General features: G+C 42.1%; 1 protein-coding gene across 1 annotated transcript in view; it reads left to right on the forward strand.

The window, feature by feature from the left end:
* PTPRG (protein tyrosine phosphatase receptor type G) overlaps positions 1-24,784 on the forward strand; it is a 391,006-nt gene that overhangs the window by 303,828 nt on the left and 62,394 nt on the right. Inside the window, exons 9-13 of the mRNA XM_063164912.1 lie at positions 6,838-7,022; positions 8,955-9,063; positions 10,746-10,795; positions 13,110-13,905; positions 20,602-20,734. Of these exons, the coding sequence (XP_063020982.1) occupies positions 6,838-7,022; positions 8,955-9,063; positions 10,746-10,795; positions 13,110-13,905; positions 20,602-20,734 (1,273 nt within the window). The remainder of the gene's footprint in view (positions 1-6,837; positions 7,023-8,954; positions 9,064-10,745; positions 10,796-13,109; positions 13,906-20,601; positions 20,735-24,784) is intronic.

Here is a 24,784-nt window from a genome sequence, read left to right on the forward strand (position 1 = left end):
CATTGGAAAGATCAGCTTGGCTAACAGAGCAAATATGTGTCCTTCTGGCAGGAATTCCTTCTTTCTCCCATTGATACTGTTTGTGCCCCTGAATGTGATCACACATGTGGCACAAACACACTGTGTAAATAAGGGCACAGGTGTACATTTGAAACACAAGTCACCCTCTGTGTGCACACATGGATGTGTGCAATACAAACACAAAACTTGCAGGGCAGGTCCTTGTTGGACATCAGTTTATCCCAGCATGGCATCTGATGGTCCATGCCTTTCAGTAAAACAGGATCTGTTGCTGTGATGCCATGGAAATTTAGGTGCTATGAAGCCATACAGTTATTAATCCAGATGCTGGTTGTGTGAACACTTTGGGAAATGGGCCAGCAACAGAGGAGCAAACCCCAGCTTGTGCAGATGCCCTCAGTCAGAGTGACCCGTGTGCCCATTTGCTCATGAGGTTATTTTGCAGAGCTCATAAAACAAGTGTGGGGTCTGTGCCTCACACCTCAACAACCCCATCTGTTTGAAGCATAGTGGAAGGTAAGAGCAGGGAAGATAAATAGTCTGTCTCCTAGCTACATTCTGCCTGTGGATTGAAGTAGATCAACACAAATATTTGTGTGTACAGCATGCTCCGGAGCCTGCCAATGCCTGCTGGCAAAGTGCAGGCAAAGGTAAAGGAAAAATGTGTGCTACTCTTTAAAGCAATTATCCTTATGTATTAATAATGTCATTTGTAAGCACTCTGAGAAGTCAACAATGTATACTAAAGCAAAGCTGAAAAACTGCAAACATTTAGTAAAAGAAGAGGGAAAATGTTATAAGTATGCCTGTTAGCACTTTCTGATATACTAAAGCCTGTGTTGTCTGTGCATATGATCTTCATAGTTTATTTGTTATCCTTTGGGAGCACAGCCCTTGCTGAACTCTGGGATTGAATCTGACAGCCCAAAGCATGCTTTTGTTTATTATGGATTGGTGTCTCTTCCTGAGCACCTCCACTTAGTCACACCAGTTCAATGGAGCTGAATCTTCCCCTGTATCACTACCCCTACCATGGCACTGAAAGCAAACGTGTTTTCTCATTGCAGCACAGCCCATACTTTTGCATTTCAGGGTTTATTTGAAGTTTGGAGGATCTAATAATGAGAAGGAATAGATGTGTGTGTGTATGTAGGTATAGATGTAGTTGAAAGTATTTTCCTTCTCTTTTTCTGTTGGTGGCATTGCTTTTCTCTTGTCTGCAGTTGGGTTCCTGGGGGTGAGTGAACTTGGTGCAGTGTTTGGCAATAGCACAAGCACTGACCGCAGCTTGCAGGCACTGGAATCATCTGGGATGCCTGTGGCTGAGTTGGGTGTCATTACAGCAGCAAGTGATGCATCTGTGCTGCAGGACTGGCCCTTCCAGCTCCTCCCCAGGGCTGGGGCAGAGGGGAAGGAAACACCCTCTCTCCCCCAAGAACTTGGCCACCAAATTGTTTGCCCCTTTGGTGAAGAAAGACATGAAACCCCCATACTGACCTCTCAGCTTCTCTTCTACTGAGTCTGGGGAAAGAAATGCCCCAACTATCTTCCTTTGTGCCCCTTCTTTGTAAGGGAGAGACACTGTTCCCTGCCACTCATTCTGTTGAATGAATCCTCCGGCACATCCAGAGTAGTAACAAGAAGTGAGGCCTCTCTCACCTTACAGCCAGGAGCTGCCTCCCAGAGCAAGACAGGACTCTTGTCCCTTTCTCTTAGTTACCACTGAGCAGTTCTGAGCCAGTTACATGCTATGGGCACATCCTGGTGCTGATGTTTCCCCTTCCGTGTATGAATTGCCCTAGAAGATGCCCATGTCACCACAAGGGATTCAGGATCTCACTGTCACGTTGCTTTTCTGTGCTGAAAATTGTCAGGGCTTCAGCACACAACGTGTATCCCACGGCACCAAGGAGAGGAACAGCAGTTTTGCATTGCTGAGACATTCAGCAGGAGGTAGAGAGTGGGATTTTTCAAAGCAGGGCATAGCACAGCTAGAAATAACTGCCTTTAAAGTGGTGACATTTTTATGCATGGACAAGCTAACTTAGAACATTTTTAGAGGATTTTATAAATCCCACTGAGCCCAGTGCAACTAGATTCATCATATGAAGACCTGTTTTACAGGGAGAGAGTGTACAAGCCATAACTGAATACACATTTCTTGCACTCTCACAGAGTTTCCCTTAATAGGTCTTTTCATAACCACAGGTAGCATATGCAAAAAGAGTGATGAAACCCAGAAAGTTTGGCTTGTGTTGCATTTCTGTCTTTGAAAGAGAACTACAGGCTGCTTTTAAGGAACAGTATTAATTTTAAAAAGCTGCAGTATTCTCTTACATACCACTTCTGCATTCATGGGTGTGTCTCAGTACCAGCAATTAATTTTTGCAAAGCAACAAGCCCCTTTTTTTGTCTTTCAGCTCACTGAAATGGAGCTGCCAGGAGCTTTTGGATTAAGCTTTATCAGGCTTTCAGTTAGGAAACCTCATGGAGGTTACGTAGCCAAATACAACATACAAATCAAATTATGGGAGAGATGAATGCAGAGTTGTTAAATTAATTTTGTTTGTTCCAGCCCACTGGAATGTTTTTAACATGAAGAAAATCATTCTCTGCTGTATGGCTGGCCTGCCCAGTGCTTATGAGTGTATCAGCATGCTGCATTCATCTGCCAGTAGCAAACAGGTTTTTCCAGGCTTGAGTGAGCCCTGGAAGATGAGACTGGCCAAGATGCTGGATTCCCCCTGCCTTCCCCAGTGGGCTGATCTGCAGAGAAAAGCCTGGGTCAAGCTGCTGGGCAGCCCCACACATGGCCAGCAGCTGGGAGAGCCCCTCAGACTGCCTGAGCTGGGTCGGAGGGGCTCCCTCCAGATGCACCTGTGCTGTTCTGCCTCTTCAGGGCTTTTCCAGAAGGCAGCAGCTGCCTTGTTTGCCAGGTTCTCCCAGTTCAGGTCATCCCTGACAGGAAGGTGAGGGTGTTCTTTCCCTCCAGGAGGTCCAGGGCATGTCTGTGCCTGCAGTGGGGCATGGCCATGGTACTGCAAAGGCTCTTGCCCGTTCAGTGCCTCTGAGATGTGGCCTGGGTGCCCCGATGTCACTATAGGACATGAAACAACACAAGCACACACCACTGTTCTCAAGGTGAAGGAAAAAAGGCAGTTTATTTTCTGACTCTAAGATTTACAGTTTTCCAAAAGTGACAGCAGATTGGAGGGTGACAGCGACACCTCTCCAATGACATTGGTCAAACCAACAGTCTATCAACTTTCTCTTCTTCCATAAAGGAATGCAAAACAATGAGTTATTTACAAAAAGTGAGTGAGAAAGTTCACTACAAGAATGTCAATATCAGAAGGTTTAGAAAATCTTAAAAAACTATGGTGACACCCCAGCTGGGGGTTTCTGTCTCCACAAGTCTTGGCATGGGGCTGCCAGCCCAGGACACAGTGGCTTTGGTGTGCTGCCAGACCTGTGCAGGTATCTGCTCAGGATTGCACACACCACAGAAAGGCATCCTGAAAGCCCCCACAATATTTTAATATCCCTCAGGATCTGAATTTTAAACAGAGCATTAGTAATATTTTTTTCTAAAATTAGCTGAGATGCTATTTCAGTGTGGAATAATGCTGGTTGTTAGTTTTGGGTCTTACTTTTTTCCCAAGAAATCATGAATTCACAGGCTTTTCTTTTTTCTCATTAAGCCTGGTTTAGTTAAAAAAAAAAAAGAAAAAGAAAAGCTTGTGTTTCTCTTCAGTGTGTCCTGATTAAACTTCCCCTTCCCTGTCCCAACCATTTCCTGCATTTCTATCTCTTCTTCAGCTGCACATTTTGCAAAATCAGTAGAGGTCCTTTAGCCTGTGATTCTTTTAATCTTCTTTGAAAAATCCAAGGCACAGAGAGTATTGAAAGAAAAATTAGATCTCTGAGAAATGCCAGTTGTTTTATAGATGGTCAAATCATTGGACTTTTTTTCCTTGCCTTTAAGACATTCACAATGTTATTATGTATCACTTTAATTAAATCATCAAATTGAATTATTGAATCAAATGTTTCTTTATTCCATTGTGTCCTAAGCAGGTTTAGTTAAATTAATAAAAACATATGTTTCATTTTATTTAAAAAAAAAATCTTTTTTGCCCATTCATAAGCTGTTTAAAAAAATGCAGTTGAACAGAAAAGGTTGGTTAAAATTACTCCAGGTTTTTCAGATACCGCTCTCTGCCTTGGAGTAACTTGAACCAAGTCATGAAAATTTTGTAATATTTACTGAGAAATCACAGTATTGTAAATTCAGCCTCACTTTAGCTGGCTGTGAATGAGGCTTGTCCTCAATGAAGTCATCAGGGTCACTCAGGTGATTCAAAGTGCTCATGACCTGCTTGGATCAGAGGGCAGGGGCAGGGGGGGTCTCCTGGCTCTGAGTTTCTCTTTATCCTTGGGGATCCCCATTTCTCTGGCTGTTCCAGATGCCACCCAGGCTGGCTGCAGAGGGTGGCACAGAGCTGGGGACATGGCAGCCCCCTCTCCCTGGGCTGGCTTGGGGTCCTTGTGTGGAAAACTGGCCAGACACCACTCAGAGGGCTGCTGCAATTAAGGGGGATCTCTCTGTCTCTCAGGAAGGTTACCTGCTTGAATTATTTCTAAAACAATTTGATGCATGATTACTTTAAATATATAAATCTCTGCATGTCCTCCTGGAGGACAAGGACTGGGGAAGAGTTTTAGGTCTGGGTAGTGCTTCACCCTGGCTCTGTCTCTGATGGGATTTGATTAGGTGGAGCAGGAAAGGCTGGCCTGGCATTTTGAAGTGTAATTCCGTGATGACAAAGGGCGTCAAAGAGGGCAGTTATGATTTATTGGTGCAGTTATCAATAAACAGTGATGTCAGGGAGAATTGATCTGACCATCTCAGCGGAAAGAGGTGAGCATGGAGAGGCATACCAGGATCAGGGAGCTCTGTAAATAGTGATAACAGAGGTGGCTTTTGGCTGTCCCATCTCATCCAGGTCTGGCCACCTTCATGCTGTGCTTTGAGGGACCAGGAGGGAGCCAGAGGGAAGCCATGGGGTGGCTTCTGACTTTGTGGCACTGACAGCAGCATGCTGCTTTGATCCCTTCAGCTTGGTGTAAATGGAAACTCACATACATTTATCCAATGCTTCCAGATACTGTAGGGTTTGTTTGTTTTGCTGGATCATCCTTCTGGGTTGAGCAGAAGGATCTACTGCAGAACTGCAGGATTGTCACCCCTCATGGCAAGAGCAAATATCAATGATATTTCCTGCCCAAGCATATTTCTGCAATTCATGTTGTCTTGCTCAGCTAGCTACAAAATGTGAGTTATAACTGCACATAAAGGCATTTGACAGATATTTTTCTATTGTACTGGTAGTACTGGTGTTTAGAGCATTTAATCATTTTTATTTAAGAAGTGTAGCTATTTCAGTAATATAACAGCAGTGCTGCTTGGCCAACCTGCAAGTCCAGGCATAGGAATAGACATATTTCCCCTTCAGTGCTGCCAGGACTCTTTAGAAGTGAAGTAATGGCCAAATATACATGCAGTCACATACCTGCAGAGTGCAACCAAGCTCAATGTGTTGGCTTCAAGAGGAAAAGTCATACTGGGAAAAATAATTCTGCAAACAGTGTCAGCCTGTTGGGCTGGGTGACACTTAGCCAGAAGAGACCAGCTCCTTTGCCACAGCACATGTGCTTAGGTATCATTGCAAGTGATTTTCCTTGGTTCAGGGTTTATACTGAGAAAGAGAATGAGAGAATCTGCCCTGAATTGGGTATTTTAAACGTGATTTTTAAAGCTTGGGGAAAAAAATCTCAACTCTTTATAGCTGGGAAGAGGATGATGCAGTTTTCCCACAGCATGTGAGTGCCATCTAGTGTTGTGCATCCCCAGCTGGACCTTTCCATGGCAACTCCTTGAAAAGAGTTTCCTCAGCGCTGCCAGGGGACTCTGCACACCCCACTCCTCCAGGAGCCAGGATCATCTGTGCCTGGGCTTGGTCTGCCCTGCAGAATTTTGGGTTTGGTACTGCTGGAAGCAGAAGCCACGTTTGTTGGGTTTGTTTTTCCCAGGAGTTAAGCTGTGCCTGTGCTGATGTCCCCACTGATTTAAGCATGGCTGAGAAGTGACTTGTGCTGCCTCCAGGCTGCAGGCAGGGTTAGGAAGGCAGGGCTGCCTGGGGTTCCTCAGCCTGCTCAGAGGAGATGGCCAAGGCCATCAAAGAGCCACTCCTCCCTGTGCAGGTAATACATTACTGATAAATTGTTGAGCATCTTTGAAGAAAAATATACAGGAAGAGGAATATAAAATAACTGTAAAAATGTACTAGGGTAACAAAAGAACATTTACTGACCCAATAGTGCCATATTTTCAGAGGTCTCAACTCTTTCCAGGATCTGTAGAGCACATTGGGGTATTTACCCCTTAACAGCAGTGGGGTGGGGATGAGGGAAGCTGGGGATCAGGTCCACTGTATTTCTTAATGTTCCAGTGCAGAGCTCTTCAGTCACCAAGTTAAAGAGTAGGTGCAAATGTCAGGACTGAGAATTAAGTAGAGAGCTAAGCAACCTGCCTGCAGAGAATGGATTCTCTCATTTACTTTACTCAGGAGAGCAGAAAGCAGCTGCAGGTGGTATTAAATCCCATTGGTCTCAGTAGATTGCAGTCTAAGCTGTTACTGTAGGCCAGGGCATTAAAGAAAAAAACCCTAGCTCTTAGAGTGAGGCACTGTTCATTCTGTTTGTTTTCTCTCAGTTATTTAGAAGAGCTTCATATTTTCTCCTTCTGTTTTTCAGCTTGTAGCACTCCTCCAGTCAACATGAAAGTGCAGCCTGTGAACAGGACAGCACTACTGGTGACCTGGAACCAACCAGAAACCATTTACCACCCTCCAATCATGAACTACATGATCTCCTACAGCTGGACTAAAAATGAAGATGAAAAGGAGAAGACTTTCACCAAGGATAGTGACAAGGACCTGGTAAAAGCACAGCATCAACCCCAGACATATGTATCAAGCTACCCTTATATTGCTATTTTCTTGGTAGAAGTGGGTAGAGGAGGAAAGCAGTTGTCACCTTATAGGCAGGATAATGTTTGGCCCATGATGAATTGCTATTTAAATGTTCAGCATTAGCTGAGCATTGCCTAACAGGCTGCCCAAACACTGGAGTGTGAATTTATAGTTTATGTGAGTGCATGAAGGACTGAATCTGCAGACACTTTTTCATGTAGTGTTACTGTGAAGCAGCTGGCTCGGGAAATGGTGAGGCTCTGAATACCTTTTGGCTTGAGTTCAACTTAGAGATTTTCACATTAAAAGTCTGATCCCCCAAAATCTGTTCCTGGGCTCAGGCTTTTCACTGTGCATAGCCCCTTGCAGGCTTTGGAGCAGTTTCTGGCAGCTAGTGCTGCCAGAGGCAGGAGTTGCATAGTCAGGGCTTGAAGATTATTTTGGAGTGGCCCTGTACAAGCACTGCCTACATCTGGCAGTGTGAGAAAAAGAGAGAAGAGCAAGACAGTTCCAGCACAGATGGAAACACTGCTCTATCTCCTCCATTTAGGATTTCATCTGCTTGTCATTCTTGTCTAAGTGGAAGCAAGTATTGTACTGGTCCTTAACATTCTCTGCATATAAAACCAGAGTGACATATTCAGGTTTGAAAGGCCTCCATTTATTGTTAATCAAAGAAAGCCTCTAGAATAATGAAATCAGTAATTGTATATGCACATGAAAAATGCAGCAGCACAGTGTTATTCCTAATGACTGTTACCATATTTTTTTTCAAATACACAGTCCTCTGGGCCCATTCAATCAGTAATACAATAATACTCCTCTTATTCCCTCAGATGAAGCTTCTTTTACTTCATTTCCATTTATATTTCCAATTTCCCCACTAGACATTGTTATCTGGGTCACATTAGGGAACGATCTGCCTCATGAAATCAGAAAGGAATCCATTGAAAGGCACCCAAGGTTATGATGTATTGTAACCTCTCTCTTGTCATAATTTCACACTCTTAAGGGAGATTTTTTAATCAGGTATAAGAAGGAGAGCCTTAATCAGCAAAAATGAGGTGGGCACCATGAAAGCATCCCGTTTTATGTAAAAGAAATAATTACAAGTGCAAGGGATGTGATGGAGTGATAGCTTGGAAATAAATTGCAGTGAGACCTTGTGCTGTTCAGCAGAGGTTTGGGTTAAGAAAGCAATGATATCTTAGTCTATTTTAGGGGCAAGAGAAGTGGAAACCCATTTTCAGAGAAAAGTGCAGATTGTTTTCAGTGCTCTGGCAGATACAGCTGGGCTGTCCCATCTTGAGTCAGAGCTAGACAGTGTTTTGCTGTAGAGATAAAAGGTATTTCAAGTGACTCATGTAGCTACTCCTGTGAGCTGATGTGATTGTGGAAACTCTCAGGTCTAGGAGTAAGCAGGGATATCCCAGCCCAGGATGCTCAGCCATCATGTTGCACAGCACAGAAGTATCAAATTGCCTCAGCCAGTTGGTTGCAAAATAGTCAGTTTGAATATGCAGTGACTTTTCTGGGCTTATCCTGTGTTTGGGTCATAGATCTTCACTTAAAAAAATCTTATTAAATTGCTGTAAGAGTGAAATGACTTGAGTTTTAAGTTTTTCTGAGGAGAGCAGAGACATTGAGGCATGAAGACTCTTATGAGAATAGATGTGGGATTTGTTCATTTCTTTGTCATGGGCAGAGTCAGCAGTGTCTGAGTGCATCCCTTCAGCCTTTCCCTCCCCAGGGAACCACTGAATATTTCTGTGTAGAAATATAACTTGTCTTACATGCCATAAATGTTCTGTGTTAGCACAATGCTTTATATGTTTCAAACTGATCTTGGACAGTACTGTGGGGGTAAAAAACTGAATAATATCTATTTTTTTTAAACAGAAGGCCATCATTAGCCATGTCTCACCTGACATCCTTTATCTGTTCAGAGTTCAAGCAGTTTGCCGAAATGAAATGCGTAGTGACTTTAGCCAGACTATGCTCTTTCAAGGTAAAAAAAACACATACGAATTTTTACATTGAACTATTTTCTGTTTGTTTAATGTTTTCTTTGCAGAATGCAATGTGGTGTGAAGTTATTTCAGAAGATATTTGAATGCATGTAGACAATGCTATTTTCATATTGTGGCCAGTGACTTGAACTGAATATCATTTCCAGTGAGGAAGGTTTGCCTACACCTCCCACTGTCAGGTTTTGTCAGGTTTTAGGAGAATTTAGAGCTTTTCTTGGTACTAGTTTTCTGAAACAAATTCATCAGAGACTGCTTATGCATCAGAGGCACAGCTCTAACAGAATGTGAGTCTGATCGGTGTCTGTTTTATGTAAAGAGGAAAGGAGATCAGTCCTACCTTGACAACCTCATGTGGAGACATCCAGGTTTTACCACGCACGCAACCTCAGTGATTTCCAAAACATACATATTTAAACAAAATCAAAAGAACTAGATGATAAGCTGTCCTTTGTCATAGATTTCCTTTTAAGTTTATTGGAGAAATCTGGTAAAGCTGAGATTTGGTAGAAGAACTTGATTGTTTTTGAGGTTTTTTAAGTACTAAAGTTTTGCTTCTTCCTTATTATGACATTCTTTATTAAGTAGGGCAAATTTTGCCTCCAATGAGAGCATTCCCTCCCACTCCAGCTTATAGATGCATAAACCACAAAATGGGTAATGGAAGAATAAAACAAGCAGAGAGTTAAAAGTTTAAATCCTTAGGACAAAGCAGAGTTGTCACTTGGATCTGATGCTGTATATGGAACAAAATAGTAGGGACATTTTTCAGTGTCATTTTCAGAAAGGATGGGGGTTTTGATCCTGCTTTGCTAGCACTTAGTGTCTGAGGGATGTCAGGCTATGGACATGGTTTAGTTCTGTTGTGGTGGCAGAGAGAGCAGGATCAGACAAGTCCTGCTCTTGTCTGATCCTGTCCAAGTCACAACTCATGTGGAGCTCTGTTCTTGGTACCTCAGCACTGTGTTTTAGACTTCACTTTTAAGTGCCATGCAGAAGTTAGAAACTGATGTATTATTTATCTTTTACTAGATGATGGAATGGAAAATTCTTCTAAGTTTGACTACAATAACTGTTTAATCACGGTTAGGAGTACATCATTACTGGCAGCTCTGTAGGAGATCCTTTGGATACTGCAGCCCCATATTCAATGGAGTGAAAGTGATACACACATCTGCAGTGGGAGCAGATGATGTGATTCCTCCTACAAGTCCCCTAAAAGGAGCTGCTGTTCTAATCTCTGGCTGTACCCAATATCTAACCTAGAAAATCCACTTGAGCTTTCAAAACATTTATCAGAGGTTGATGGTAATAGTAGTTCAGATATATAGCAATAAATTATAATTTTATAAGGACATAAAAAAACTATTATCATCAAGCTACTCTTGCTTCCTGTGTAAGCCAGGGTGTTTCATCCAGCTTGGGGTTGAAGGAGAGAATTTGTTTTCTGTCAGTAAGCCAGCATTGCCAGGCCTGAGTAATTAAAGACCCACAAGTCTGTGTTTAGACACAAGTGAGTGAGTAATGCCCAAAGAGCTGAGTTGCCTTTGCTCCAGGCTGAGCCCTGTACCTGTATTCTGCAGCCCCATGTTGAGCAGTGCTTTAGCAGTTGTTCCTCTGCCTCCTCCCCTGCCCTGATGTGCTGCTCTTCTTCCCTCCCCAGCTAACACCACTCGAATTTTCGAGGGGACCCGAATTGTGAAGACAGGAGTGGTAAGTGACGGATTTAGGCAACGGGGATTTGGGGACATTTCCCACCAGGTGGCAGCACGATGTTGGAAATCTGCAGCAGGACCCAGCTTTCCTGGGGAAGGGGTGTCCAGACCTGTCGCAGAAGGGTTTATAGCATCAAATGCAGTTCCAATATGAAATGGTTTTCTGGCTTCATTCTCTGAGAGGCTTTGAACGCTGGAGAATCAAGTGTTAAAAAATTTTCCTCAATCTGTATTCAACCCATTTAGAGGGGATTTGTAAAATATTAATGATGACTGGAAATAAATTTAATTTATTTTATTAACTGTATGAGCAGAAGAAATAAGGCCTCACACACAAAGAGCATCTTTGCTCTTCCAGTGCTTTAAGGATACCTGCTGCTGTGTGAATAAAGCCTGAAAAAGTCTTTGTTTTATTTTAATTCAGGTGAGACTGTACCAAGTCACTGAGGCAAACTTTTGTATTCCAGAATCAGAAACGTTGGTACATTTACAGTAAAAGTGGAATACACTGTTTCAGTTCTGAAACTATCTTATTAGTTTATTTAATATAAATAAACTATCCATAACCTAAATTTCTTGGCATCCATTGTACTGAGTTGTTCAGTAAGATTTATGGGCTGGATTCATACTATTGAATTTACTCTAAGTACATTGCTTCTGGTTTTATTCTGATCCAGTTTGATATACTCCCCAATAAGGAAATAACATATACAAAGTTTGCATTTGAATGATTTATGTTTGTTTAATGATGTATAGAGGTATTCTAGATACATAAAATCTGCTGTCAAATTTTAATACTCAGTCCAGCTTTGAGACTGTTCATGCCAGCAAAAGGCAAATCTCACAGTGCCTTAGGGATTCAGATTGATAAGTATCTGAAAGTTTAGATGCTTATTTAAAGTTTTGGCTTGAAATCTCTAAAGCACAGGTTTTCATCTGAGATCTCAGGTTTTCTGTGATTGCAGCTGGTCAAAAATAATGTGAGAAAGCAGCATTGCTTGGTTTGCTGCAGCATTTCAACTACACAGCTTGACTGAACCCGGGAATTGCAGAGAGATGCAGAAATGCTTTAAAGTTACAAATTCCAGTTTCCAAAATAAACATTTTACATTTTTTTCAGTGTTCAGCAGCATCTATTTAACACTTTTTTGTCCTCATCTGGTGCATGCCTTTCCAGCTAATGGCTCTCCTGCTGATGAATTCAGTAATGTGAGACATTTTTCAGTAATTCAGAGAGGGAGAATGGTCAAGCTGTCCAGAGGAACCGCTGACACAGCTCTTCCACAGAATTATTCCTTGTCTTTAGACAGTACACTTCAGTCTCTTTTTCTACATGTAATTCAGGACTAGTTCCTTATGAACAGACCAAGGTTTCTTTATGTGTGTACAGAGGGGTTTTATTTACAGCAGAGCACACACATGTGTGCAGGACCCTCATGCATGCAGTGGGTTGACATTAGAATAATATTGGCAGGGTGCAGAGGAGGCAAAGTCCATAGTTCATCACCTGCTTTTTCTCAATGAAGCAGGCACTGCCAGTCCTGCCTGTCATTCACTGGTGCTGGCCAGGGAGAGTCCTGTGGATGTGGAAAACATGGGTGTCACAGCCTGAAGGTCCTGGCAGACATGGTGGCAGCTTGCTGAAGGGCTCCTGATGCTCTCCGAGTCTTTCAGAACTGGCCATGCTGCAGTTCTTTTCTAATAAGAGCAATGCCTCACAGCAACACCAGTCCTTATGAGAATAATCCTGGTGGATAAATTAAGGAAATAAAAATAGTATCCTTTGAGGCCCTCACAATGTGCGTGGGAAGAGCCAGAGTTCCTTGTCAGAGCAGCCCCACCAGCCATGGATGCTCACATTGGCAGCCATTATTTTGGGACAGCCGTTATGTAACACAGTATTTTTAAACTCCTGTCTTCTGAGGATTAAAGCACTGTGAGTAATACAGCTGAACTCATTAAACTCCTTTACATTCTTCTCACCCCAAGAGGAAATGTTACTCACAAGTCAGTAGTGATGTGGGAGGAGAAGGTCTTGATGTAAAATAAAGATAAGGATAAAGAGGGTTTTAATGATGATGTGGTGAAGGCAAGGAGGTTTCCTCTCTTTGTGGTTTGCTGGTAGCTCTGTGGCATGTTCTGTCCTGGCTCAGCCTTTCATCCAGCTGGTGTTGGATCTCTGGTCTTAGGAGACTAGCACGTGTGTGAAAAGGGAGGGAAAAGCAAGAGAATGACCCCAAGTGGTATGTTGGACCCCTGCTGATGTTTTCTGCTGTGTTTTCTCCCCCTGTGCTGCTGATGACCTCCTCAAGCCCACAGCATCTCCTGCCTCCTCAGCAGACATGGCTCCCATCAGCTCCGGCTCCTCCACCTGGACCTCTTCAGGGCTCCCCTTCTCCTTCGTGTCCATGGCCACAGGCATGGGCCCGTCCTCCAGCGGCAGCCAGGCCACCGTGGCCTCCGTGGTGACCAGCACCTTGCTGGCAGGGCTGGGCTTCAGCGGCGGGGGCATCTCCTCCTTCCCCAGCAGCGTGTGGCCCACGCGGCTGCCCGCAGCCGCCGCCCCCAGCAAGCAGGCCAGCCGCGCCGTGGTGGCCACCACCGAGGCCGCCGCCGCCTCCCCCGGGCCCGAGCGGGACTCGGGGCTCACCAAGGATGGCGAGGGAGCCGAGGAGGGGGAGAAGGATGAAAAGAGTGAAAGCGAGGACGGGGAGCGGGAGCACGAGGAAGAGGAAGAAAAGGATGCTGAAAAGAAGGAGAAGAGCAGGGCGACGGTGGCCTCGGAGGCACGCAATAGCACAGAGCCCAGCGTGGCCGCGGCTTCCCCCAACAGGACTGCTGAGGAAGAAGGAAATAAAACCCTACCGGGAGAACTGCCAAAGCAAAACGTTGCCCCCACGGCTGGAGGTGCCGAGAAGGAGAGCTCTGCCGAAGCCGACACTCAGCCCCAGCTGCTCCCTTCCACCCAAGTGCCACCAGCGTTCACCGACGAACTGTACCTGGGCAAGATCCCAAGAAGACCAGAGACTACAAGAAGTCCTCCTCCAAAGATGGACAGGTTTCCAGAGGAACATCCCTCAGATAACAAATTCATCACCATTAACCCAGGTGAGTGATCTTCAGGGAAACCGTGCTTACCAGCGTAAGTGTTGGAAAACAACACAATCCAAATTCCTTCCTGATTTCCAGTAGATCAGCATTTTTGTGGTGTCTGGCTACATCTGATTGGCAGGTTGTCACAGGACCAACCCCATTAGTTGTTACTGGGGGGAGCAGAGTGGAAAGGAATATCCTTTTATTGGGACAGATTCATGGTCTTTGTAGATTATTGGAAGAGAAAATCTGGAAAAATTTTCACTCCTAACATGCTACTTAAATAACTTTGTTGAAAAGAAAAAGGGAGGGGAATACAAGGAACTATAGCTGTGAAATTAATTTGGAAGAGCAGCTGCTGTGCTGAACTGGCATTTCATAGGAAGTTTGATATATGTGCTTCTAGCTAATTTAGTTTATCTGCAGGATTCTCCCTGACTGGGCTTTGAGATATTCTCCCAAATCAAGGATCATTGGTGGTTTATTTCTCAACGCAAAACCTTAATGTTCTGACCTTCCAAAACAAGGCACCTTCTGGGGAAGAAAAAAAAAAATCTTAACCAGGCAGAGTTCACATATTTTCTGTTTGTCCTGATGAGAATTGCCAGTGCTCCTGTACACTCCAACTCTGGATGTATGTACCAGCTCCACAGTGTGTGCACAGCAAATAGAACCTCTTGGAAGCCTGCCCAGGAGATCTGCATGTGCACCAAGCCTGGTGTGCTCAGGGTTTGCTGCCCAGGCCTCTGCAAGCTCATGGTCCCTCATGGTGCTCCCACGGAATGTCCACACGTGTTCCTGCTTGGGAGCTCCGGGCACTGGTGAGGAAAACTGCAGGAGGCACATGGAGTACGTGCATGGGGGTTTATTTTAGATTTATTTATTTAGATTTAGCTTGATGTATTTATTAGACATTTATTTGAGTGATTATCTGTATTACCACAGCATTTATGAGATAGTGCACTTCTTTGTTTGTTGTTTCTGGGGGTATTTTACTACTATTGTTTGTTTTGCTAATCTGTAGAGTGTTTTATAATTTTCTTTTTCCATCAAAGCTGTTCTAAAGTAGTGTGGAAAAGCCTTGCATATTTATTTTTCCCTACATAGATAAACACAAAAATGCAGATATTGTGCATTCAGTAATAGTTCAGAACCAATTTAAAAAACAAAGCTAAATCCAATCTTTAATAGCATTTGTTACGTAAATGCTGACCAGTCTGTAATGCTGGGAATCATAACTGTTCTGTCAGAGATCAGATTAACTATGCAGAAGCTGAGAAACCTGCAACAGGTTGTGCTGATTTTTTTTTAAATACTCTGCTGTTTTTCTTGCTCCTCAGCTGGGAACCCTCAGATGCCAGTGCTCCCACTGAATAAGGTCTGAGATGCCTGTCAGGCAGGTTTCAACCTGCCACTTGCCCTGATCACCTTTGGGTTAGGAAGGAGGCCTGTTGGGAGTGCTACCCTGTGAGAAGACACTTGGGAATGCAGGAGAAGACTTGGGAATGCAGGAGAAGGAGCTTTGCTCCATGCTGGATCTAGGTTACCAAAGACACAGGCTGGTGAATTAGACTAGTGCAAAGCCTAAGACTAGTTGCTTTAGTTTAATTGTTTTCCCCAGTAACATGGAAATTTGCAATTCATACAGACAGGCCTGACCTAACTCATGCCAGGAGTTGAGTTCAGTGAAACTCCAGCCATAGCAAGACCTCTTCCTGTGAGAAAGGGCCTTAAAGGTTTTCCATAACAAGGTAAGCCTGAAATCAAGACAAGTGAAGCCAAGGGGCATTGCCAGAAGTGTCTGAAAGGATTCCTGAGCAGCAGCACAGCAAAGACTATTAAGGCCACTTCCAAAGTAAGCAGAAAGCATCTGTGCAGTTTACTCTGTCCCAATGTGAGGGCAGAAACATTTTTGGATGTATCTTTTCTTCTGACATCTTTTCTGCATCTTTTAAAAGCAGGTTTTAAAAGCTGTCAAGGTTTCAAAAATGTTTTTGTGAGTAGAAAGTTTAATCATTTTAAAGAGTAGAAAATTGTTTCATAACAATATACATTTGTAAAATTAATTATATAGCATCAAATTAGCAGCTGTAAGGAGATAACTGAAGAGGGAAGTACTCATGAGTGTGCATGATTAGAGGAGAACAGGGAACTCATGAGAAATTACAGGGAAAGTGCGAGGCCAATTAGTGCAGCAAGGCTCATTTTCTTTTAGTGCTTACTTCACACGTACATACACACACACACCTCTCCTGAGGCCATGTCATTATTTTCCAAATGGCACTGGCCTCTTTCTGACTGTGGTATTGGCCAATGCTAATGATTGTCTTCTGTCACTGAATGCTTGCCTGCATTCTTCTCTTTCATTTCCCTGATCATCCTTTTCTCTGTTTTGGTGCCCACATTAGACTAATTGTACTTTTGGGCTGCAAGTGTGACACACACAGCTGCTCAGCATTGTCCGTGTCTCTGAAACCTGAAAATCAGAAAAACAGCAATTAAAATTATACTCTCACAAAAGAGGGAGGGGAAAGAAAATAAAAGGAAAATAAGCAAGGGGAAAAGCTGAAACCCAGGATGATGCAGTTTAATCAGGCTAAAGCAGATACTATCCCACAGAATTTTGGTTGATTGTACCAGACTTTTTTGTTTGTTTGTTTGTTTTTGTTTGTTTGTTTGTTTGTTTTTTTACTGGAATTAACAAGTGGACTGTTGTAAGCAAAGTAATGGATATGGGGTAGGGGCAAAAGCTTGAGTGGTGATCTTGCACTTAGGACAGAGAGACAGGTTTGACTCCTCATCCCAATTTCAGCCAGGTCCTCCCATCCTTCAGTGCTCACCCACCTCTGCTGAGTTCCTCCCATGAGAGGGCATTTTAGAGAGATCTTGATGTGCAGGGTTAAATTTCAAGCCTGATGTATGCATTTAACAAAGACTGAATATTGGATTTTAGAGCAGTCTTTGCCAGGTCTGAGGTTACAAAAGCCTTTTAGGGATTACCTCATTAGCATAATTAAACATCTGTGTAATTCTTCTCCATCTGCAGCAAGGATTATTAAGCTGTATTTTCATGTGGCACTTCAGCCATTTTCACACAAAATCACAGAGTGTATAAGTTGGGAAAGACCACTGGAGCCAGCTAGTCCAATCTCCTTGCTTTAGAAAGGTTCCCTATAGCATTTTAATCAGGATGGTGTCCAGACAGCTTTTAAATATCTTCAGAGATGTACATGGCAGCTTACAAGAGCAAACAGCAGAATGGCTTGAAAACTAAAGAAGTGAATTATTTAATGCCTACAAACTATGAATCTCAGATATAGGATTAAATATGATTGGCATCTGTTAGAAAGCAGCGAAAAGCCATGCTTAGTAGTGCACAGCCTGTAAGCCTGAATACTGCAGGAGTGCCTTGAAGAAATAGGGGGTAACAGCTGCACTATGGTACAAGCTTGTATCAAAGGTAATATTTCTTTAAGAAACAGGGGTTTGCCTTTTCATCATTTAATAATATAGTAAATATTATTCTCCATAATTAATTAATACCTTTGTATAAGTTCATAACTTCATTTACTCAAGGGAAAGATGAGCAAGCTGACTTTCTCTTAGGAGACCCTGTGGTCTGAGGCAGTTCAGCAGCAGGGCTTTTCTTTGGTTAATGGTATCTGAAATGGTACAACAAACAGAACTTTGTCCTGGCAGTTTGTGCAATGGCAAGGAATGATAAAAGTAGATAGGTTATATAGTACAGCTATGGTTGCTTATTATAGCAAGCAGTGTTACTTAAGGGAAATAAACATGTTTCTTTTCTCAGGAACTGTTTTCCAGGAATACACAGAAAAAAAGCACATTTCACAAACTCTAGAATGCCTCTTTCTTACCTTGACCTTTATGCAAGAATTGCACTGCCAGAGCCTCCCTGGCTGCCTGATGCCATCCAGTACTCCCTGTGCCAGGGCTCATCCATCCAGTGCCTGGGTGGAACTGCTGAATGGGAGGTTCACAGAAGTTATGGACTTTTCCAGACACAGGAGTAGATTTAGTAGTGCCAGGGCTTGTATCATGTGGGACCTCCTGAAACAGATATGCTGTAATAATTTTTATTCCTTCCTACTGGGATGAATTCCAAGCCAGTAAAAGGCAAACTGAATTAATTCAACGAAGGCATATGCCACTGGAAACTGTTTACATTTCTTAGCAAAAATGGAGTTTCCTAGTCCGTTTTTTAAGCTTCTCCCATCCCCTGCCAAGTACAGCTTATGGTGGGCACTGTTACAAGGATATGCTGTTGACACTACCAGGGCTTGACATTCTTGTTTTGGAAAAGAATGAAATGGTGACTATTTTTTCATTTCTTACAGTTTTGTTGTATGGGAGAACAGGAAACTCTAGAGGCCCAGATCTGTCTTTTTGTGTGTGTGTGTGTGTTTTCATTTCATCTTTTTCCAGCATGCTGGCTTTTCTTAGGCTATTTTGCCATAATCCTCAAGACAGACACCAGCTCTCCAGCTGCACTGCTCTACCTGTGGCCCCAGCTGCCATTCTTGTACAAGTTTTATTTGCACTGGTTTGTTTAGGCTCTCACAACATATTACTTAAACAGTGCAAAACACCTCAGACTTTTTCATCAAAGCCAGCACAGGAGCTATGTCTTTTCTTCTGAAGCACATCACTGCTTGGGCATTCCCAACTGGAATTTCAGGGTCAGACATCAGTGTTAGTATTTGCTATTCTGGCACTCAGCATACTGAGCACTTTCTTCTCCTCACATCTGTGGTACAGGGAGTTGGCAAGGGCACATTTGTGTGTTCTCCACACTAGACTGACTAAGAGGAGCATCGTGAGCACTGCAGAATTTAACAGTGTGCATTGGGACTCCAGCCCATGCTGTGCTTACAATGGAATTGAATTTTCTTTCCATGCAAACAGAAACATATGGTTTTGTGTTGAAAGATGTGGAGGTGAAACTAAACAGAATATTGTCATTGGAGAGAACTGAAACAACATCCTAATGGATATAAGGTGGTGGGACTATTTGGCTCTCCTACAAAGTTTCACATAGTTTTTTGATTTGTCCCTTTTACTACTCTGATTAGTAACACCTCACAGGCTTACTTTTTTTCCTGCTCTTTAATGATTTGAAATGCACTGGTAATAACTGATGCCCCAAGACTTAGCATTTCGTTAGTTTGGCAAATACAGAGACTAAGCCTTTGCTCTAATTTGGGGGTTGCTCTTTTCCTTATTCTTTGCTAGTCAAGGAATTCAAAGATGTTCAATCAAAGTACACCTTCACTTCCCCCAAACATCCTTCTGATTAGCACATCATTTAGGCTGCTTGCTAAAGGGCATTACCTCTATCAGCCTAGTTCTCAAAACTAGGAAGATTTCTTGCTGGGCTTGCAGCAGCCTGCAGCCATGCTCTGTTTTCAGCAGTCAGGCAAAAGCATTTACAATTAACCTTTACTTCCACGTTAGTTGAATTTTACTCCTGCCTATGGAGGAGTATAATCTAAATGCTATTAAAATAGAGTATGACTTCATGTTATGTGACATCTGGTGACTTCCAATTATCTGTGTTTTGCCTGCCTATGGTGAAAAGGCAATTATGTTCCTCTGGTAGGATTTGCAGCAGTTTCAGAAGCTATGATAATACAATACTGAATGAGGGCAAGGAAGCATGTTGGTAAGGAAAGACTCACACAGGCTTAAAAGTAGAAGTCAAGTGTGCATGTTTCAATCCTTCTTGAAATCTGAAGCTGTTTGTACTAATCCTTTCCCATTATGTCCTGTTGACAGGTATTGATCAACCACGGCCTGTTTGTTAGGAAACATGAATAAGATATGGAATCCGCTTCTGCATTTTTCTTTTATCATTCTGTCTAAACCAATTTATTCATCAAGTCTACATGAATTTGCACAAATTAGATGTCTTTTGAAATACACTGGTGCAGTGTCTATGCTCATTGGCTCCAATACTTGCAGAACTTCTAGATATTCATCTTATATATGATACAATCATTTTAGTGAGATGTCATGCAAAAAGTGAAGCGGAGTTAGCTCAGCCAGATCTCAGGGTATTGAGGAACTTTAATTTTGTTCAAAAGCTGTGGCATAATGATTTCTTCTGTCAGTTACAACACATCCTATCCATTCATTCATCCACCCATCTTGACAATCCATATGCTAAAAAGTGCCTTCGTATGCAGTAACCCACCAGATTGTGACAATTCTGCAAATGATGTGACATGACACCCAACATGTTGAGGATTTTTTATTTTAAGATAGTTACCAAAAAATTTATTTCTAAAGCTAAGTATTACACAGAGCTTTGCAAACAGGGCTGTCCTGCACTGTTGAGAAACAGAGTACATTTATCTGCAAACACTGGTGACAGAGCACAGCATTGGCTCAGTGGGATACTCTACATCTGATAATAGGTGCTTGCACGAAAGAGTCCTAAAAGTGTCTAAGAGACCGTAATTACAGGCAGTAGTAAAATCCTAGCCATATGTGGCAATAAACACCATACTTCTGTGCTCTCATGTCTCAGACTGGAGACAAATGGAGTCCCACCCTGCAGTTAGAGGATCTCTGCTCTGTTTACTCATAGCATGTAAAAGGGAAAAGCTATTTGTTTTGTTTACACATTTTTCCATACAGTATTTCTTTTTTCCACCCAGTGATTGGTTTTGTTATGTGTTTAACACACAGCTGGCAAGAACAGCTCCAGCATGGCCACGAGACCTTCTCCTGGTAAAATGGAATGGATCATCCCACTCATTGTGGTCTCAGCACTGACCTTCGTGTGCCTCATTCTTCTCATCGCTGTGCTTGTCTACTGGAGGTGAGCCTGTTTCCTTTTCAGTGGAAACTGATTAGGATTTTAAACACATTCCAGCTGGTGTTTTTAATGTGATCCTGTATTTTGTTATTTTATTAGAAGTTACAGTGATAGATGCATTAGATAGTTCTCTGGGTGCTAGTACAGCTTTGTTGGTTAACTATTCAGCTGTCTTAAATACTGATTTTTATGTCATGAAAATGAGCCTGGTGCAGTTCTACCAATGGTAGAGCCATCTGTAATGGTGACAAATATTTTCAAAATTAGTCCCTCCAAAGTAGCTATAAAAAAATTATCTTTGTCTCCGCCTTCAGGAAATGTGGTTGTGGGAGAAAATCCCAGTTAGACTGGCCTTGGTTTCGTGGGTGTCTTTGCCACAAACCTCCTGTGTAATCTTATGCAGTTCTTTCCTTCCTTTGACTGTACTTCAAGAAAGTGGGTAAGCTTGTTTCACATTCCACAGCTTTGCTCTCTAGCATTGGTGAAGAAGTCAGAAGTGCAGCCTGCAAAGTCTTGGAAGTAAAGATTGCCTCTTTCAGAGAGACACCATCATTCACACCAGTGGGCATTGGTTCAGTGGTGGAGACCAGGATTAGCATCAACAAATCCCTCTCCATTTGATTTAGAGTAAACTAAAACCTGCAGCACCTGCTCATGACAAAATCAGAACCCAGAGGCCCCTCATTTGTCTGGAAGTTAACATTAACCAGGGATAAGCCACCTACAAGATATTTAGGAATGACTTCCACTGATTAGTTGGGATAAAGTAGCTTTAATGGGAAATACCAGCCCATTGATCATTATATTTGCAGAATCCATTACAAAGGTACCAAGCTATTTTTCAGTACACCCATTTTGCTGACAATTAGTTGGCCCAATTGTTGAGGCTGAGAACATTTGAAAGAATTAATAACTAGATGGCAATAGTCTTGTGAAAATAATTTCTATTCACGTTTGTAAGTAATTTACATCATTGCAGTAAGATGGTGAATAAAAATTGCAGTGGCATATGCATAAAAGCTGAAATAGGAAAGGTTCTAAAGATCCCATTGTATCATCCTGTTTTTGAATATATATTGTCTTTATCTGAAGTACTAAACTTGGTCACATTCACAAGCAAGTCCTGGAAGGATATGGTATATCTCAAAACACTGGGATGAAGGATTAGTAGTATTTATCTAATGTTGATACAAAATGCTCTTCTAAGGCAGAAAGGTTTTGAAATACAATGCTAACAGCTATTATCTAGAAGAATGTTGGTATTATCATTGTTTGCAAAACATTTCCATTGCTTTGCAATTTCACTAGTGGTGCAAGAGAGATAATTGTAAAATTTATGTTTAATTTACTCAAAGAGTAACAGTACCATTCCTGAAAAGATATTAAAGTCGGTGGAGATTAAAAATTAATATAGACATGAAAATTATGTCATGTAGTAGTCAAAGTTTTTTGATAAATATGAAGCAAGAAATAAAGGAAAAAACTTGAGGACATATGTACTGCCTTCTAATAATCTGTGTCTAGTTATGAGTATTTTTAAAAAATACAGAGAGTGTACATGTGTGTTTTAGGATAAATCAGAAAGCAACTAGAAAACAAATCATTCCCAGTTACATTTCACATTGTGCAGACCATGTCACTGAAGCAGCAGCACAGCATTTCATTTGCTGTGTGATTGCCTTTCCTCAGGAAAAAAATAAACTGTTTACCTCTCTGAGTGTTTTAAAGTAAGGAAAAAAGGATTTTGAAGCACTGCAGACTCTAATTCAGAAGTTTGAAAGGAGCAGTAAATTGCATTTTCAGGAAAAAATACTTAGCTTAAGATGTAATGGGCAACATATGGAATAATTTGCTGAATAATACCATCAAAGCAAATGGCATGAAAACGAGTTTGAGACAGATATTTCAGAAAGGGAAACATGGTATTGAAGTGCACAGCAGAGAATCCTTGTGATGAAAGGATAACCCTCAAGGGGACAGGCATGCTAGACCAAGGGGTCTTTTCTTGCACAGCAGTACTTTGTTTTGGTGTTAGGAAAAAACATTATAAATCAAAACCCAGAGAACTAGAGGAAGCAGAGGAGACATAGCTGCTCTTGGCAATGCATTGTGAGGGTAAAACAAATTTTATTTTTGTTTTTGCTTTTTTGAGCATTTGTGGAATTAGGTGATTTGAGACCAGTGGTGACATAAGTGGAACAATGAAGCAGAGCCTTCTGCTTGTTTCTGTCTCATCAGTGCCCTATTATCCAAAATAAGGAGTTAGAGAAGTTGCTAGGGAAGGTTTGGCAAAGCATTAATTTTGTTTGGTCTCTTTGTGGCTCATTCTGTGATACAGTAAAGAAATAAGTTTTGTGAAGAAGACTTCTTGTAAGGAAGCTTCATTTTCCTTTATTTGAAAAGGAGACTGTCATTGTTTGATGAAGATTTCCTTTTTCCATCTGTTGAGCTTCCATGCTGTGTTTTAGAAACTTCTTGTAACTGAATATATTTGGAAATTATCTGTGCCATTTCTGAAGACTCGCTTATTTGCAGAGGTAATTTGCTGTTCTCAGTTCCTTTTTCATGTGGATCCTGGACAAATGGTGAAAGAATATGACTAATGTTGAAGAGAAAGGGTCACTTCCATCTTTTTTGTGTGGTGGCCATCTCAATAATGAAAAGGGATGGGAACTTGCAGGCAAGCAGAGCTCTGAATTACCTTTCTACTAAAGTTTCCTGGATTCAGTACTTTAAATGGCACTGCTGCACAAAGAGACTTGTGTGATTTTAAGTTGGTAGAGTGGAAGATAAACTAGGTCAGCATAATGAAGCTGCAAAAATTGTGCTGCCTTTTATCCCAGAAAAATGAGGAGAGCACAATCACAGGGTGACCACGAGCCACGACATCCGCTGTGGGCTGTTGCTAGTTGGGCTCCCAGGGCAGGAGGGACAATGATTCTGCACTTTCAGTTCGCTTCTGTGCATCTTTGATTCCTCTTGAGGAAAAGCTGGCCTGGCTGATCCTTGAGCTGTCATGGGCATGATGAAGGGGACTGTTGCTCCCAGGACCTTTAGTGCTTAAATTGATTTCTTTTAGCACCAAGTTGAGAATTTGAGTCTTAGCAGACAGAAAAGGTGAGGAGACCAGATCCTTGTTTTACTCACCATATGGATTCACCATTCACTTTTACAGTGGCACAATGGTGCTTCTTTCTCTGCTTTCTTTCCTTTCATACTGGTTCCAAAAATTGTGTGCTATAGGGACAACAACTGAGTGTTTCTGAAAACTGTACCCTGGGATTTTAGGACCTTCACTGGAGGACTGCTAGCTTGTCTAGAGCCCATTAAAACGTGGGTGTCATGAGGTGCTGTTTCCCAAACACTTTATTTTTGCATTTCTGGGCATTTGTTTTGCATCTGTGATTTTATACCCAGACTCAGTATCATGAGATCCATCTGCAGATCTTCAAGGTCAGTTTAAAATCTGACTTGAATTGTCTGCAGTCTTTGCCACTGTTACTCTCACAGCCTTTGCTACGAGCCCCGAGCGCTGCAGGGTGTGTTTGGTAGTGACCTCCAAACTATTTAGGGATTGAGTGTGACTTCAGTTTTTTTGCAGCAAGATGAGTTCCTATAGTGTGCTGAGCTGTAATGTGGCTTGAAACATGTCTGTCTTTTCTCGAACTTCCTCTATATTCTGTAGCAAATTAAACTAGTCCTGAGTATTGACACTTGGGGTAAACCCAGGGTCAGTGTCACTTTCATCTCCACACAGGTGCAGGAGAGTCAGGAAATCAACTGAAATTTTTTGATATACAGCAAGTTCTGTCCTTTGGGGGGAAAATAATATATTTTAGGAGAGTGTGGTAACCTTCCACTGTTTGTTTTTCATTCTGATTTTTAATCTAAACACTACAGTTCTATAGACTGTGGTTTCAAAGGGAAAAAATAAGCAGAGAATATTAAGAAGCAATTAAGATTTTAGAGTTTAGCCAACAGCAACTTTTAAATGAGAACTAAATTATAGCCATTTCTCATTTTCAGCTAAGAGGAAAAAATTCATTCACGACT

This window comes from Melospiza melodia, chromosome 10 (genome assembly GCF_035770615.1).
Source record: "Melospiza melodia melodia isolate bMelMel2 chromosome 10, bMelMel2.pri, whole genome shotgun sequence".
Lineage (NCBI taxonomy): Eukaryota > Metazoa > Chordata > Aves > Passeriformes > Passerellidae > Melospiza > Melospiza melodia.